We start from the raw sequence: 18581 nt of genomic DNA, 5'->3' as shown, positions 1-18581 counted from the left end.
CCTCCATCACCCCCTACTCCTCAACCCTCACCTATGGCACCTCCTCATGCCCACGCAAAAGATGCAACACCTACCCCTTCACTTCCTCTCTCCTCACCGTCCAAGGGCCCAAACACTCCATTCAAGTGAAGCAGCATTTCACTTGCATTTCCCCTAACTTAGTCTACTGCATTCGTTGCTCCCAATGCGGTCTCCTCTACATTGGAGAGACCAAACGCAAACTGGGCGACCGCTTTGCAGAACACCTGCGGTCTGTCCGCAAGAAAGACCCAAACCTCCCTGTCGCTTGCCATTTTAACACTCCACCCTGTTCTCTTGCCCACATGTCTGTCCTTGGCTTGCTGCATTGTTCCAGTGAAGCCCAACGCAAACTGGAGGAACAGCACTTCATCTTCCGACTAGGCACTTTACAGCCTTCCAGACTGAATATTGAATTCAACAACTTTAGATCTTGAACTCCCTCCTCCATCCCCACCCCCTTTCCGTTTCTTCCCCCTCCCTTTTGTTTTTTCCAATAATTTATATAGATTTTTCTTTTCCCACCTATTTCCATTATTTTTAAATCTATACCTTTAATGCCCTGTTAGTTTTTCCACCACGTCCCCACTAGAGCTGTACCTTGAGTGTCCTGCCATCCATTCTTAATTAGCACATTCGTTTAGATAATATCACCACCTTCAACACCTCTTTGTTCCTTTGTCTGTGACATCTTTTGATTATCTGCTCCTATCACTGCTTGCTTGTCCCTACAACCACCCCCCACCCCCCACCAACTTCTCTCCCCCCATCCCCTTACCTTAAACCAGCTTATATTTCACCCCTCTCCTAATATCACTCAGTTCTGTTGAAGGGTCATGAGGACTCGAAACGTCAACTCTTTTCTTTTTCTTTTCTTTTCTTCTCCGCCGATGCTGCCAGACCTGCTGAGTTTTCCAAGATCGGAGGAATCTTGGCGTGAATATTCACAGATCCCTGAAGGTAGCAGGGCAGTTAGATCAGGTGGTTAAGAAGGCATATGGGATACTTGCCTTTATTAGCCAAGGCACAGAGTACAAGAGCAGGGAGGTTATGCTGGAGCTGTATAAAACACTGGTTAGGCCGCAACTGGAGTACTGTGTGCAGTTCTGGTCACCACATTATAGGAAGGATGTGATTGCACTGGAGAGGGTGCAGAGGAGATTTCCCAGTATGCTGCCTGGGCTGGAGGGTCTGAGCTATGAGGAAATATTGGATAGGCTGGGGTTGTTTTCCTTGGAGCAGCAAAGGTTGAGAGGGGACCTGATAGAGGTGTATAAGATTATGAGGGGCATAGATAGGGTGGATAGGAAGGCACTTTTTTCATTAGTAGAGGATTCAATAACCAGGGGGCACAGATTTAAGGTAAGAGGTAGAAGGCTAAGAGGGGAGTTGAGGAGAAATATTTTCACCCAGAGGGTGGTGGGAGCCTGGAACTCACTGCCTGAAAGGGTGGTTGAGTGAGAAACTCTCATAACATTTAAGAACTATTTAGATATTCACTTACATTGCCATAGCCTCCAGGGCTATGGGCCAAGTGCTGGAAAATGGGATTAGTGTCGTCAGATCTTTGTTGACCAGCGTGGACACGATGGGCTGAGTGGCCTCCTCCTGTGCTGTAAACGTCTATGAGTCCAAAGTTTAGTTGGATCAGTGGCGGATGCTGGGCAGGACCTACATAAGAACATAAGAAATAGGAACAGGAGACTATTTGGCCCCTCGAGCCTGCTCCGCCATTCAATAAGATCATGGCTAGTCTGTTTGTGTTTTGATTTCCACATTTCCATCTAACCCCAATAACCTTTGATTCTCTTGCCTAACAAGAATTTCCCTACCTCTGCCTTAAAAATATTCAATGACCCCCACCTCCACCACCTTCTGAAGCAGAGAGTTCCAAAGTAGCACAAGCCTCAGAGAAAAAAATTCTCCTAATCTCTGTCCTAAAAGGGCGACCCCTAATTTTAAAACAATGCCCCCTAGTTCTGGACTCACCCACAAGAGGAAACATCCTTTCGACATTCACCTTGTCAATACATAGAAACTAGGAGCAGGAGTAGGCCATTCAGCCCTTCGAGCCTGCTCCGCCATTCATTATGATCATTGCTGATCTTCTATCTCAATGACATATTCCTGCTTTCTCTCCATACCCCTTGATGCCCCAAATATCCAATGATTTATCAATTTCTTTCTTGAATATACTCAGTGCCCCAGCCTCCACAGCTTCTGTGGCAGAGAATTCCACAGGTTGACCACCCTCTAAGTGAAGAAATTTTTCCTCATTTCAGTCCAAAATGACCTGCCCGTATCCTGAGACTGTGGCCCCTGGTTCTAGACTCCCCAACCAGCGGAAAGATCTTCCCTCCATCTAGTCTGTCTAGCCCTGTTAGTATTTTATATGCTTCAATCAGACCTCCTTTCACTCTTCTAAACTCTAGTGAATACAGGCCCAGTCAAACCAATCTTTCCTCATATGACAGTCCTGCCATCCCTGGTATCAGCCTAGTGAACCTTCGCTGCACTCCCTCTATGGCAAGTATGTCCTTTCTTAGGTAGGGAGACCACCAAAACTGCACACAATACTCCAGGTGTGGTCTCACCAAGGCCCTGTATAACTGCAGTAAGACATCCCTACTTCTGAACTCAAATCTTCTTGCAATGAAGGCCAACATACCATTTACCTTCCTAACTGCTTGCTACACCTGTCTATTTACTTTCATTGACAGGTGATCAAGGACACCCAGATCCTTTTGTACATCCACATTTCCCAATATATTACCATTTAAACAATACTCTGCCTTTCTGCTATTCAGGATCTTGTATACTTCAATCAAATCACCCCTCACTCTTCTAAGCTCCAGTGGAAACAAGCCCAGTCTGTCCAACCTTTCCTCATAAGACAACCTACTCATTCCAGGTATCAATCTAGTAAACCTTTTTTGAACTGTATCCAATGCTTTTATATCCTTCCTTAATTAGCTGTACCTGCATACTAACATTTTGTGACTCATGTACTAGAACACTTAGATCCCTCTGCATCTCAGAATAATGCAGCCGTTTAAGTAATACTCTGCTTTTTTTTGTTCTTCCTGCCAAAGTAAACAACTTCACATTTTTCCATAATAAACTCTAACTTATCTACATCCACCTGCAACCTCCTCATGTCCTCTTCACAACGTACTTTCCTACCTATCTTTATGTCATCTGCAAATTTAGCTACCATGCCTTCACTCACCTCATCTAAGTCATTGATGTAAATCATAAAAGGTTGAGACCCCAGCACAGACCCCTGTGGGACTCCACTCGTCACTTCCTGCCAATCAGAAAAAGACCCATTTATACATACTCTCTGCTTTCAGCCAGCCAGCCAATCTTCTATCCATGCTCATATGTTACCCACTACCTCATGTGCTTTTGTTTTCCGTAACAACCTTTGATGTGGCACCTTATCAAATACCTTCTGGAAATCCAAGTACAGCACGTCTACAGGCTCCCCTTTATCCACAGCACATGTTACTCCTTCAAAAAACTCCAATAAATTGGTTAAACATGATTTTCCTTTCACAAAACCATGCTGACTCTTTCTGATTGCCTGAGCTCTTCTAAGTGCCCAACTATAACCTCTTTAATGATCAATTCTAATAACTTCCTCACAACAGACGTCAAGCTAACTGGCCTATAATTTCCTGTTTTCTGCCTCCTTCCCTTCTTGACTAGAGGGGTTATACTTGCTACTTTCCAGCCTGATGGATCCTTTACAGAATCTCACGAATTTTGGAAAATTAACACCAACTACCTCATTAACCACCTCTTTTAAGACCCTAAAATGTAATCCATCAAGACCCGGAGACTTGCCAGCCCCCAGCTCCATCAATTTGCTCAGTACCATTTCCCTAGTGATTTCAATTTCACCAAGTTCCTTTCTCCTGTTCACCTCCTGATTTGCAGCTATTACTGGAATGTTTTTTGTATCCTCAATAGTGAACACAGAAGCAAAATATTTGTTCATTTCTTCCATCATTTCCTGATTATCTACTATTAACTATCTGGGAGTAATTTGGGAGACACAGCAAAAATTCATCCCTAGGAAGAAGAAGCATACTAAAGGGAGGACGAGGCAACCATGGCTGACAAGGGAAGTCAGGGACAGCATAAAAGCTAAAGAGAAAGCATACAATGCAGCGAAGAGCAGTGGGAAACCAGGGGATTGGGAAGCCTACAAAGACCAACAGAGGACAACTAAAAAAGAAATAAGGAGGGAGAAGATTAAATATGAGGGTAAACTAGCCAGTAATATAAAAGAAGATTGCAAGAGTTTTTTTAGATATATAAAGGGTAAGAGAGAGGCAAAGGTGGACGTTGGGCCACGGAAAATGACGCTGGAAAAGTAGTAGTGGGGAACAAAGAAATGGCGGAGGAACTGAATAGGTACTTTGCGTCAGTCTTCACGGTGGAAGACACGAGTAACATCCCCAAAATTCAAGAGAGTCGGGCGGCAGAGGTGAGTATGGTGGCCATTACCAAGAAGAAAGTGCTAGGAAAACTGAAAGGTCTGAAGGTGGATAAATCACTTGGGCCAGATGGATTACACCCCAGAGTTCTGAAGGAGATAGCTGAAGAGATAGTGGAGGCGTTAGTGGTGATCTTTCAGGAATCACTCGATCAGGGAGGGTCCCAGAGGACTGGAAAATCGCTAATGTAACCCCCCTGTTTAAGAAGGAAGTGAGGCAAAAGATGGGAAATTACAGGCCGATTAGCCTGACCTCGGTCGTTGGTAAGATTTTAGAGTCCATTATTAAGGATGAGATTTCAGAATACTTGGAAGTTCATGATAAAATAGGGCAAAGTCAGCATGGTTTCATCAAGAGGAGGTCATGCCTGACAAATCTGTTAGAATTCTTTGAGGAGGTAACGAGTAGGTTAGACAAAGGAGAGCCAATGGATGTTATCTACTTGGACTTTCAGAAGGCCTTTGACAAGGTGCCGCACAGGAGGCTGCTCAGTAAGATAAGAGCCCATGGTGTTAGAGGCAAGGTACTAGCATGGATAGAAGATTGGCTGTCTGGCAGGAGGCAGAGAGTGGGGATAAGGGGGTCCTTCTCAGGATGGCGGCCGGTGACTAGTGGAGTTCCGCAGGGGTCAGTGTTGGGACCACAACTTTTCACTTTATACATTAATGATCTAGATGAAGGAACTGAGGGCACCCTGGCTAAGTTTGCAGATGATACAAAGATATGTGGAGGGACAGGTAGTATTGAGGAGGCAGGGAGGTTGCAAAAGGATTTAGACAGGTTAGGAGAATGGGCAAAGAAGTGGCAGATGGAATACAACGTGGGGAAGTGTGAGGTCATGCACTTTGGTAGGAAGAATAGAGGCATAGACTATTTTCTAAATGGGGAGAGAATTCAGAAATCTGGAGTGAAAAGGAACTTGGGTGTCCTAGACCAGGATTCTCTTAAGGTTAACTTGCAGGTTGAGTCGGTAGTTAGGAAGGCAAATGCAATGTTGGCATTTATTTTGAGAGGACTAGACCATCAAAGCAGGGATGTGCTGCTGAGGCTTTATAAGGCTTTGGTCAGACCACATTTAGAATATTGTGAGCAATTTTGGGCCCCGTATCTCAGGAAGGATGTGCTGGCCCTGGAGAGGGTCCAGAGGAGGTTCACGAGAACGATCCCAGGAATGAAAGGCTTAACATATGAGGAATGTTTGAGGACTCTGGGTCTATACTCGATGGAGTTTAGAAGGATGAGGGGGGATCTGATTGAAACTTACAGAATATTGAAAGGCCTGGATACAGTGGATGTGGGGAAGATGTTTCCATTAGTAGGAGAGACTAGGACCTGAGGGCACAGCCTCAGAGTAAAGAGAAGACCTTTTAGAACAGAGATGAGGAGAAACTTCTTTAGCCAGAGAGTGGTGAATCTATGAAATTCATTGCCACAGAAGGCTGTGGAGGCCAGGTCATTGAGTGTATTTAAGGCCGAGATAGATAGGTTCTTGATTGGTAAGGGGATCAAAGGTTACGGGGAGAAGGCGGGAGAATGGGGTTGAGAAACTTATCAGCCATGATTGAATGGCGGAGCAGACTCGATGGGCCGAATGGCCTAATTTCTGCTCCTATGTCTTATGATCTTATTAACTCCCCACTGTCACTCTCTAGAGGACCAGCACTCACTTTACTTAATCTTTTCCTTTTTAAGTACCTGTAGAAACTCTTGCTATCAGTTTTTACATTTCTTGCTAGCTTCCTCTCATACTCTAATTTCCTTCTCCTGATTTAACCTTTTAGTCATTCTCTGCCGTTCTTTATATTCTGTCCAATCATCTGTCCTGCCACTCATCTGTGCAGAGTTGTATGTTTTTTCCCAAAGTTTGATGCTTTCCCTAACTTCTTTGGTTAACCACGAATGGTAGGTCCTCCCCTTAGAATTTTTCTTTATAATCAGAATGTACTTATTCTGAATACTCTAAAAAAATCCCCTTAAATGTCTGCCACTGCTTTTGTATTGATCTATCCTCTAGCCTAGAACTAGTATCCCAGTTCACTTCAGCTAGTTCAGCTTTCATCCCCACATAGTTGCCCTTATTTAAGTTCAAGATACTAGTCTTAGACCCACTCTTCTCCCTTTAAAACTGGATCTAAAATTCAATCACACAATATTTCTTCTTGAATACTTTATCCTACTCTGTGGCTACTGTTAGGGGGCCTGTAGACCAGTCCCACTAATGACATTTTTTCCCTACTAATCCTCACCGCTACCCAAATCCGATTCTACATCCTGATCTCCTGAACCAAGGTCATCTCTAACTATTGCACCAATGTCCTCTTTGATTAATCCCTCCACCTTTACCTAGCTTCCTATCCTTCTTGAGTGTCATGTACCCCTCAATATTAAGGACCCAATCTTTGTCACTCTGCAGCCACGTCTCCGTAATTGCGATCAGATCATATTTATTTACTTCAGTGTCAGCCATCAATTCATTTACTTTGTTATAAATGCTACATGCATTCAGATAGAGAACCTTCAGTTTTGTCTTTTTGTCACCTTTGTAACATCTAGTCTTGACTGTTGATGTATTCTTAGGTTTTTTTCTCTCTGCCATTCTCTGACCCTCATTTCTCATGTTACTATTTTGCTCTCCTGTCTTGACTCTACACCTTGAATTGCTACCTTTACCCAAGCTTGATCCCTCACCCATCTTGTTTAGTTTAAAGTCCTCTCTACTTTCCTAGTTATGCAATTTGCAGGATCACTGGTCCCAGCGTGGTTCAGGTGTAAACCGGCCCAACGGTACAGCCCCCACTTTCTCCAGTACTCATGCCAGTGCCCCACAAACTGGAACCCACTTCTCCCACACCAGCCTTTGAGCCATGCATTTGTCTCTCTCTCATCTTATTTACCCTTTGCCAATTTGCACGTGGCTCAGATAATAATCCAGAGATTATTACCTTTGAGGTTCTGCTTAATTTGGTATCTAGCTCCTCATACTGACTTTGCCGAACCTCTTTCCTAGTTCTACCTATGTCATTGGCACCTACTTGGACCACGACAATTGGATCCTTCCGCTCCCACTGCAAGTTCCTCACAAATACATTGAGTCAGTGAAGTTTTTAATCAGGATCCATTCATAGCCAAAAAGCTGCAGCATTAATAGCAAATTCGTTTGCATGTTGTAGGACCTATCTGTTTTTCCACTGGAAGTTCAATTGAAGTTACCAAAGTTGTGAAGAATACCACTGGACACAGCGCCCAACTCGTTCCCACCCCTGCCCGCACTCTCAGGCCAACCGGAATATGTGTTTTACACTGGGTGGACCTTAATTGGCCACCCAACATGAAATCGCGTTAAAAACTCAATCTTGCCCAGGAGTGGATTCTGCATCTTTGCGTGTGTGCCAAGCATGAAATTCAGACCATTTACACCAACTGCTTGTAGTTCGTTTAGACTGACTGCCTGTAGCTTGTTAAGCCGTCTGTGGCTTGTTTAGACTGTCTGGGGCTAACTGAGACTGATGGTGCAGGAGGGAGGGCTTTAGATTCCTGGGACACTGGGACTGGCTCTGGGGGAGATGGCACCTGTACAAGCCGGACGGGTTGCACCTGAACAGAGCTGGGACTGAGTTCCTTGCGGAGTGTTTTGCTAGTGCTATTGGAGGGCTTTAAATTAACTCGGCAGGGGTGTGAGAACCAAGGGAAAATATTGGAGAGGAATACCAGGGTGCACAAAATACTGGGAAGGACAGAGAGCATGAGTATGGAGAATCGTAAGTTAATAGGTGGATTCGGGGTGAGGGAGAAAGTAACAAAATCTAAATCAGGGTTACTATGCATGTATGTGAATGCACAGAGTATAGTGAATAAGATTGGGGAGTTACAGGCACAGATTGCCATGTGGAAATGTGATGTTGTGGCGATAACAGAGACCTGGCTCAAGGAAGGGCAGAACTGGGTGTTAAATATTCCCGGGTACAAGGTGTTCAGGAAAGATAGGGAAGGAAGGAAAGGAGATGGGGTGGCAGTATTGGTTAAGGAGAGCATTGCAGAGCTGGAGAAAGAGGATGTCCCAGAGGGTTCAAGGACAGAATCTATTTGGCTAGAGCTAAGGAACAAAAAGGGGCAATTACATTGCTCGGTGTAGTCTATAGACCGTCAAATAGTGAGAATGATGTAGAAGAACAAATCTGTAGGGAAATTGCAGAGAGATGCAAGCATTATAGAGTAGTTATAATGGGTGACTTTAATTACCCGAATGTAGACTGGGACTGTGGTAGTGTAAAGAGTGGAGAGAGGAAAAAGTTCCTAGATTGTGTTCAGGAGAATTTTCTACAGCAGTATGTGCCCAATCCAACTAGAAATATAGACCTGGTTCTTGGAAATGAGGTGGGCCAAGTAGATCAAGTTTCAGTGGGGGAGTATTTAGGAGACAGTGATCATTGTATTGTATGTTTCAGGATGATGATATAAAAGGATGATAGGCAATCCAGAGTAAGAATAATTAACTGGGGGAGAGTCGACTCCGATGGGGCAGGAACGGAGCTGGGCCGGAGAGACTGGAACTGAAGGATTGGCGGGAAAAACTGTAGCTGAACAATGGGCTACCTTCAAAAAAGAATTGGTTCGGGCTCAGTCAAGGTATATTCCATCGATAGGGAAAGGTAGGGCAAACAAATCCAGAGCTCTCTGGGTGAAAGAGGAGATAGGAATTAAGATAAAGAAGAAAAAGTGTGCTTCTGACAAGTGTCAGGTAGAAAATACAATTGAGAACTAAGAGGAAGACAGAAGGTTCAGAGGAAAATGAAAAAGTATATTAGAGAAGCAAAGAGGGATTATGAGAAAAGACTGGCAGCCAACATAAAGGGGAATCCCAAAGTCTTCTATAGGCGTATAAATAGTAAAAGGGTGGTAAAAGGAGGAGTAGGGCCGATTAGGGATCTAAAAGGGAATTTACACATGAACAAAGGGGCCATGGCTGAGATATTAAATGAATACTGTGCATCCATCTTTACCAAGGAGGTAGATGCTACCCAGGCCATAGTGACAGATGAGGAAACTCTGTCACTGGAAGGGTTCAAAATTGTTAAGGAGGAAGTGTTGAGTAGACTGTCGGTGCTTAAAGTTGACAAGGCACCGGGACTAGATGAGATGCATCCAAGGATATTGAAGGAAGTGAGAGTAGAAATTGCAGGGGCACTGGCCATAATCTTTCAGTCTTCCCTAGACTCAGGGGAGGTACCAGAGGACTGACAATTGCAAACATTACGCCCTTGTTCAAAAAAGGTTGTAAGGATAAGCCCAGCAATTACAGACCAGTCAGTTTAACTTCAGTGGTGGGCAAGATTCTAGAAATAATTATTCAGGATAGAATTAGTCGTCACATGGAAAAATATGGGTTGATAAGGAAGAGCCATCATGAATTTCTAAAGGGAAAATCACATTTAACTAACTTGCTGGACTTTTTTGAAGAGGTAACAGAAAAGGTCGATGAGGGTAATGCTGTTGATGTGGTCTACATGGACTTTGAAAAGGCATTTGATACAGTGCCACACAACATACTTGTGAGAAAAGTTATTGCTCATGGAATAAAAGGGACATTAGCAATGTGAATACAAAATTGGATGAAAAATAGGAAGCAGAGAGTAATGGTCAATGGATATTTTTCAGGCTGGAGGAAGGTTTGTAGTGGAGTTCCCCAGGGGTTAGTGTTGGGACCCTTGCTTTTCCTGATATATATTAATGATATATATCTTGCAGGGGACAATTTCAAAGTTTGTGTATAATACGAAGCTTGGGAGTGTTGTGAACTGGGAGGAGGATGGTGTGGAACTTCAAGGGGACATAGACAAGTTGGTGGAGTGGGCAGATAGGTGCCAGATGAAGTTCAATGCGGAAAAGTGTGAGGTGATGCATTTTGGTAGGATGAACATGGATAGACAATATAAAATAAGGGGTGAAATTTTGAAGGGGGTGCAGGAGCAGAAAGATTTGGGTGTATATGTGCATAGATCATTGAAGGTGGTAAGACAGGTGGAGAGAGCAGTTAATAAAGCATATAGCATCCTGGGCTTTATTAATAGGGGCATAGAGTACAAGAGCAGGGAGGTTATTCTGAATTTATATAAGACACTCGTTAGACCTCAGCTGGAGTATTTTGTACAGTTCTGGGCGCCACATTATAGGAAGGATGTGAACACATTGGAGAGAGTGCAGGAGAGGTTTACAATAATGGTTCCAGGGATGAGAAACTTCAGCTATGAGGATAGATTGGAGAGGTTGGGACTTCTCCTTGGAGAGAAGAAGGCTAAGAGGAGATTTGATAGAGATGTTCAAAATCATGAGGGGACTGGACAGAGTCGATAGGGAGAAGCTGTTCCCACTCGTAAAAGGATCAAGAATGAGAGGGCACAGATTTAAAGTGATTTGCAAAAGGAGCATCAAGGAGTTTGGATCTGGAATGCACTGCCTAGAAGTGTGGTGGAGGCAGGTTCAATGGAGACGTTCAAGAGGGAATTAGATGATTGTTTCTATTCAAACAATGTGCAGGGGTACAGGGAAAAGGCAGGGCAATGGCACTAGGTCATAATGCTCATTTGGAGAGCCGGTGCAGACATGATGGGCTGAATGGCCTCCTGTGCTGTTAAAATTCTGTGAACATGGTTGGGTGTAGGGCACTACCCTGGAGAACTTCTGTGGTGATGGATCAGGATTGAGATGATTCACTTCGATAAACCACAACCATCTTCCTTTGTGCTCAGTATGACTCTAACCAGTGGAGAGTTTTCCCCTGGACTTCAGTTTTGCCAGGGCTCCTTAATGCCACATTCGGGTCAAATGCTTACTTGATGTCAAGGGCAGTCACTCTCACCTCACCTCTAGAGTTCAGCTCTTTTGCCCATGTTTAAACCAAGGCTGTAATGAGGTCAGGAGCCGAGTGGCCCTGGTGGAACACAAACTGGGCATCAGTGAGCAGGTTATTGCTAAGCAAGTGCTGCTTGATAGCACTGTTGATGACACCTTCCATTACTTTGCTGATGATTGAGAGTAGACTGATGGAGCGGTAATTGTCCGGGTTGGATTTGTCCTGCTTTTTGTGTACAGGACATACCTGGGCAATTTTCCACATAGCTGGGTAGATGCCAGTGTTGTAGCTGCACTGGAACAGCTTGAATAGGGATGCGGCAAGTTATGGAGCACAAGTCTTCAGTACTATTGTTGGAATGTTGTCAGGTCCCATAGCCTTTGCAGTATCCAGTGCCTTCAGCCGTTTATTGTTATCCCGTGGAGTGAATCGAATTGGCTGAAGACTGGCATCTGTGATGCTGGGGACCTCCGGAGGAGGCTGAGATGGATCGTCCACTCAGCACTTCTGGCTGAAGATTGTAGCAAGTGCTTCCGCCTTAACTTTTGCACTGATGTGCTGGGCTCCTCCATCATTGAGGATGGGGATATTTGTGGAGCCTCCTCCTCCAATGAGTTGTTTAATTGTCCACCACCATTCACGACTGGATGTGGCAGGACTGCAGAGCTTAGATCTAATCTGTTGGTTGTGGGATCAATTAGCTCTGTCTATCACTTGCTGCTTATGCTGTTTGGCACGCAAGTAGTCCTGTGTTATAGCTTCACCAGGTTGACACCTCATTTTTAGGTATGCCTGGTGCTGCTCCTGGCTTGCCCTCCTGCTCTCTTCATTGAACCAGGGTTGATCCCCTGGCTTGATGGTAATGGTAGAGTGGGGGATATGCCGGGCCATGAGGTTACAGATTGTGTTCGAGTACAACTCTGCTGCTGCTGATGGCCCACAGCACCTCATGGATGCCCAGTTTTGAGTTGCTAGATCTCTTCGAAATCTATCCCATTTAGCACGGTGGTAGTGCCACACAACACGATGGAGGGTATCCTCAATGTGAAGGTGGGACTTCGTCTCTACAAGGACTGTGCAGTGGTCACTCCCACCGATACTGTCATGGACAGCGGCATCTGCGGCAGGCAGGTTGGTGAGGATGAGGTCAAATATGTTTTTCCCTCTTGTTGGCTCCCTCACCACCTGCCACAGACCCAGTCTAGCAGCTATGTCCTTTAGGGTTCAGCCAGCTCGGTCAGTAGTGGCACTACTGAGCCACTCTTGGTGATGGACATTGAAGACCCCTAGAGTACATTCCCCGCCCTTGCCACCTTACAAAGGGACTGGAGTAAGTACAGTTATACAGGACCTTGGAACACTGTGTATAATTTGGTTTTACCTAGGGAAGGAAATGCTGGCATTAGAGGGAGTGAAACAAAGGTTCATTAGACTATTCCTGAGATAAGAGGATTATTCTGGAAGAGATTGAGCAGAATGGGCCGATAACCCCTAGAATGTGGAAGAATGAGAGGTAATCTCATTGAAACATACTGAAGGGATAGTCAAAGTGTTTCCCTGCCTGGGGAATCTAGATCACAAGCCCACAGCCTCAGGATAGGGGCCAATCATTTAGGACTGAGAGGAGGAGAAATTTCTTCACTCAAAGAGTTGTGAATCTTTGGAACTCTCTCCCCAGAGAGCAGAGACTGCTCCATTGTAAAATATGTTCAAGACAGTGTTACAGCCAGGAGGGGGATTAATTTAAACAGCCCTGATTTCTTTGCTCACTACTCCATAAACAGAAAAGTGTTTTTGATTTCTGATTTCCCCCTTTAGAAGTGGTATTGTGTTTTCCCCAACCCTTCAGCTTTTGTGTGTGTCTAAAATGAACCAATCCTCTTATTTTACCTTATCCTGAGTTGCTGTGGGGTTATTAATAGAGGGTTGGATCACTCCAAATCCAGGAAAGGGTTTTTTTACGTTTGCTCATGGGATGTGGGCATTCAGCATTTATTGCCCTTGTTCAGGGCCAGAAACAGCCAGGTACAGAAAGCACGCAGTGTAGATGAGGACCAGGCACTTCACCGGGACAGAGATCTTTCTGCTGCTGGCTGATAAAATGGTAGACTGTCTGGATTCAGTTCATCCCTAATTGCCCTTATTCAGAGGGCATGTTTAAGAGTTAATCAGATTGCTGTGGGTCTGGAGTCACATGTGGGCCAGAGCAGGTAAGGATAGCAGATTTCCTTCCCTAAAGGACATTAGTGAACCAGATGGGTTTTTACAACAATTGATAATGATTTCATGGTCATCATCAGACTTTTAATTCCACATTTCATCTGTCATGGTGGGATTTGAACTCTAGTCCCCAGAGGATTACCCTAGATCTCTGGATTACTAGTCCAGCAACTATACCACTACACCATTGCCTCCCCCTCACCCCTGTTTGCACTCGTACAATAAAAGAAGGATAAGGGAAAAAAAGAGGTACAAGGCAAGACCACAATAAAAATTGGAGGCAGTGGGATTGTCATTGGACTAGGGACCCAGGGGAATGCTCTGGGGACCTGGGTTCAAATCCCACCACAGCAAATGGTGGAATTTGAATTCAATAAAAATCTGGAATTAAAAGTCTAATGATGACCACGGAACCGTTGTCGATTGTTATAAAAACCCATCTGGTTCACTAATGCCATTTAGGGAAGGAAAACTGTCGTCCTTACCTGGTCTGGCCTACATGTGACTCCAGACCCACAGCAATGTAGTTGTCTCTTAAAAATGCCCCCTGAACAAGGGCAATAAATGCTGGCCTAGCCAGTAATGCCCACATTCCATGAACAAATATAATTTAAAAAGAGTTATAGTTTTACATGAGTCCAGTGGCATATTCCTTCAGAGATTCCCAGGCAGAAACTGCTGCAGGTGCTTCGTCTTCCCAAAATCAAGGATTTCTAGGATGGGAGAAAGCTCATAGAGAGAATTAGTCTTGAAACAGCCAAGTACAGAAGTCCTGATGTTCCAGTAGTTCACAACGTAGATGAGGGCCAGGCAATTTACCTGGTCAGAGCTCTTTCTGCTGCTACCTGTTAGATGGTAATGGTAAACTGCCTGGGTTTAGTCCCACAAGGAAATATTACAGGTTCTAGCAGCTTGGGGAAGGTCATGTGCCATACTTCCCACTTCTTCTCCTGGGTGTTGGACAAAGGATGTATTTTCCCAGGTCTGGAACCTAGAGGTGTTTAATGAAGGAGTCAGGGTCCCTTTTGTCCTTTGCAGGCATACTTTCTCCATTGGTCAGAGCTCTGCCTTAGAAATGTAAAGGGTGTTGGTGCATTTCTTTGGAATTTGATTGTCAGCAGTCACCGAGGCCATTGGCACCTCTTTAAAGATAACGAGGTCCCTGCTGATTTCTGAAGGTTAAAAATTCCTCTGGTGTGAGTCATGGCTAATCATGGTGAAATAAAAATAATAATTTTATAAAATAGCCAGGTTGGAGTAAATATAGATATATTTTTTTTCCTTCCTGTCTTCTGGCTGATGGATTGATGGATTTTTGGTACTAAAGAAATGAAGGGATATGGAGATAGCATGGAATAGTGGAGTTGAGGCAGAAGATCAGTCATGACTGTATTGAATGGTTGAACAGGCTTGAAGGACCAAAGAGCTGACTCCTGTTCCTATTTCTTATGTTCCTTTGTACAGTTGGGTAAGGGAGTAAACGCTGACATGAACTAGATGAACTGAATGACCTGCCTCAATGTAACTTTTGTGCCATTCTGGGATTACACCGTGCATTCCAACCTTCAGTTGTATCCTGATCCAGAAGCTCCTGCAAAATATAAAAAAACCTCAATTCTGTCAAGTTTTACTGTTTGAGATTTATTTTTACAGTGTCTGTCGGAGAGGAGTTTTCCATTGCACAGAATCAGATTGTGAAGGTAAGAAAATTTCACACCAAGTCTTCACTGCACAGCAATAATAGGCAGAGCATAACAACCATTAGCCCCTACACCCCACTCTCAGTATCCCCCGCCCCCCCACCCCCACCATACACCCCACCCGGCCCCCGTCCACCCCCACTCTGAGTATCTCCCAGCCACCTCACACTCAGTAACTCCCATCCCCACTCTCCATAACCCATTGCAATGGGCATCATGGTGGGCAGGAGGGTGGACAATTCAGCGTGATGGTCAGAAATCAGTTTCAGGACGGCGTGAAAGCAGAGCGGGATCATCCAATGGCGCCTGCCATGGTGAATTGCCAATCCCGCTTTGTATCCCGCTAATAGGATTCAGAGTGAGGCCCGACCGGAATCGTCCTCCTACACCCGATTCACCGTTACACTGGCGGGAAAACACGTTGGCCCAGAACACGTCTGGACAAGTGTGACGTGCAAAAATTGGGAATTACCATTAGGGCCTTGCTCAGATCGGGGACATCTGAGGAGAAGTTGCCGGAGCCTGACAACGACTGGATCCTGGAGGAATACGTGGATCGCCTGCTGGGTGATTCCTCATGGATATGGCTCCAACACGAAGCAGCTCATGGACGGTGGGAGGTCTCCATTAACGCTTCAGGTCTGCTCCGGAACATCACTGTCTTGGTCATGGGCTACTTCAGATGATTGGTGATGGGAGAGGGTGGGTACTGGTGTTGTGGGGGGCGGAGAGGAAGGCCCAGCTGTGAGTGGGAGAGGAAGGTGTACAGTGTACCAGGGGAGGTGGGAGAGGAAGGTCTATTGGGACTGAAAGAGGAAGGTGTATCAGAGAAGGTGAGGTTGGGTAGGGGGGTGGGGTTGGTGAACGAAGGTGTCATGGGGATGGGGTTGGGAGGGGGGGACAAAGGTGTGGGAGGGGTGAGTTTTGGAGGGGGGAAGAGGGAGGGCATAATCGGGGGAAATGCAGCAAGTGGGAAGGTAGGTGTAAAGGGAGGAAAAAGGTGTAAGTGAGGGAGTTCGGAGAGGGGTAGGTGTCCGGTGTGGGGAGGGGATGAGAAGGGAGTTCGGAGGGTGGGGTGGGGGGAAGGTATCCAGGGGGAGAAGAGAGTAAGCGGGGGGATGGTTGCCCAGCTGAATGTGCAAGGGAGGGGTCTGTGGAGCCAATGACTGTCTCCTCTGGAGCAAACTGAGGGTGAGTGTGAGGGGGGGGTAATGGTGAGTGTGAGGGGGGAGGGCAGTGGGAGCCAGTGTGTCAGTATCAGTAGAAGGGCCAGTGAGGGTGGTTGGTGAGGACTCAGAGGTAGATACAGACCCTGGGGGTGGGAAGGAGGAGGTCAATGTGGATGGGGGTGGGATTCTCAGGGAGGTTGGGAACGCGCACGTTCACCTGGACAGACAAGGGTTCGGGTTGGTAAGTGATGCTGGGGAGGTCGACAGTGATGGGGAAAAGGAAAGAACATGGATGACTGGGGAGGGGAAAGGATGGAGAAGTTGACAATATACTTGACCATGACCATGGTTGTTGAAATCGAGAGTGAGTGGAGCCTCGGTGAGTGGACGGGCACAGGAGTGTGATTGGTGGGTGGGAGGAGGTGCAGGTCAGCTCAGCTTTTTTATTATTTGTTCACCAGCTGTGGGCGTTGCTGATGAGGCCAGTATTTATTGCCCATGTTCAGAGGGCATGTTTAAGAGTCAGCCACATTGCTGTGGGTCTGGAGTCACATGTAGGCCAGACCAGGTAAGGACGGCAGATTTCCTTCCCTAAAGGACATTAGTGAACCAGATGGGTTTTTACAACAATCAGTTTGTTGCAGACTTTTAATTCCAGATTTTTATTGAATTCAAATTTTAACCATTTGCTGTGGTGGGATTTGAACCTGGGTCCCTAGAGTATTACCCTGGGCCTGTGGATTATTATTTTAGTGATAATACCACTAGGCCATCACCCACCACTCCAGCTGCGCAACTGAAATGCTCAGGACAGTAAGATGAGTGTGAGGGGGGAAGGCTCTGTGTGTGTGGGAGAGGGTGGCACGAGGCTCCGAAAGGCTCTGCCACACACACACTTCACCCTCCAGAATCACACCTGGTCTGGCTGCCTGCAGAGGAGCTGCTAGTGGGAGGGCGGGGGGGGGTCTGGTGGGGATGGGGGTGGTGGGGGGGGGATGGGAGTGGGGGTGGGGCTGATGGGGGTGGTGGGGGTGGGGGTGGGGGTGGGGGTGGAGGTGGGGGTGGGGGTGGTGAGGGGTGGGGGGTATATAGGGGGAAGACTCAAAACCTGTAAATGAAGCTGAAAATCATCATTACACGTCACTCAGTGATTATATTTTCAGATTATAAAGTGACAAAATGTGTTCACCCGCCCAACCACTTGGTTTTTCCAGACCTACCACTTTTTCTCGGTGCTGCCCTGACATCCGCAGCAGGGGTGGAGACAGCCTGTGCGATGGTCGGCCCCGTTGCCTCTGATGACTCCGGTGTGGGTCCTCTGGAGATATGAGGCCTTGAGGGCCCCGGTTTGCTTTGGCTGCCCTCCTGTGGGCCGGCTGCTTAGGGGGCAGAGGACAAGGCAGAGGGGGTCACAGGCAAAGGGGACTCAGAGGGAGTGGACAGCCTCTGAGATTCCTGAGTGAATGACCCAGGGGCATCCACCGGCCACTCCTCCTCCCTTCGGGTGCCCGAGGGGCCCGGCCTGACTCCATGAGGGGAAGGAGCGTCTGGGGGGACATTGAGGTGCCCCATTTCACTCCCATGTTTCCAATGCAGGAACTCACCCATGTCTACCCCAATTGAGTGCAGATCTGCCCACATCTCTGCATTCTGCTGGACCAGGGTCTCCATGGCATCCACCATCCTCCCCATGGAGACCTCCACACTGAGAACAGGCGGATGCACTCCTTCGTGTGCCCCTCTGATGAGTTGGAAGGCTGAATCTAGAGGCTTGTTATCTGACTCGGACCTCACAGACCCTCTTCCCCAGCAGCCCTCCGAGTGCCGAGGAGCTCGGCTGAACCTGCCTCCTCCTGCTGTGGACACGTGTCCGTGCGGTGACCACCAGATTGTGAACCTGAGCCTGCTCTAGATCTAGGTCCCACCGAGGTGTGTGTCTCTGCGCTGGTGGAGGGTGTGGGTAAGCACTTTGACAGGTCTTCCGGGCTGCTTATTTCCAGTTCTTCACTGGAGGAGGTGCCTCTTGGCTGGAGGTGAGGATGTGGATGGAGCTGAGGGACTGGCTGGCTGAGGGTGTCGGTCGCTTGGCAGAGCTCCCTGTGAACCAAAGTAGAAATAA

General features: G+C 46.4%; 1 protein-coding gene across 1 annotated transcript in view; it reads left to right on the top strand.

The window, feature by feature from the left end:
• Positions 1-18581, top strand: part of LOC144672871 (SCO-spondin-like) — a 152167-nt gene that overhangs the window by 81327 nt on the left and 52259 nt on the right. The window contains exon 7 of the mRNA XM_078534861.1: positions 15247-15293. Coding sequence (XP_078390987.1) covers positions 15247-15293 — 47 coding nt within the window. The remainder of the gene's footprint in view (positions 1-15246; positions 15294-18581) is intronic.

Source organism: Cetorhinus maximus, unplaced genomic scaffold, assembly GCF_964194155.1.
Source record: "Cetorhinus maximus unplaced genomic scaffold, sCetMax3.hap1.1 HAP1_SCAFFOLD_135, whole genome shotgun sequence".
Taxonomy (NCBI): Eukaryota; Metazoa; Chordata; class Chondrichthyes; order Lamniformes; family Cetorhinidae; genus Cetorhinus; species Cetorhinus maximus.
This window is presented reverse-complemented; position numbering and strand designations above follow the sequence as displayed.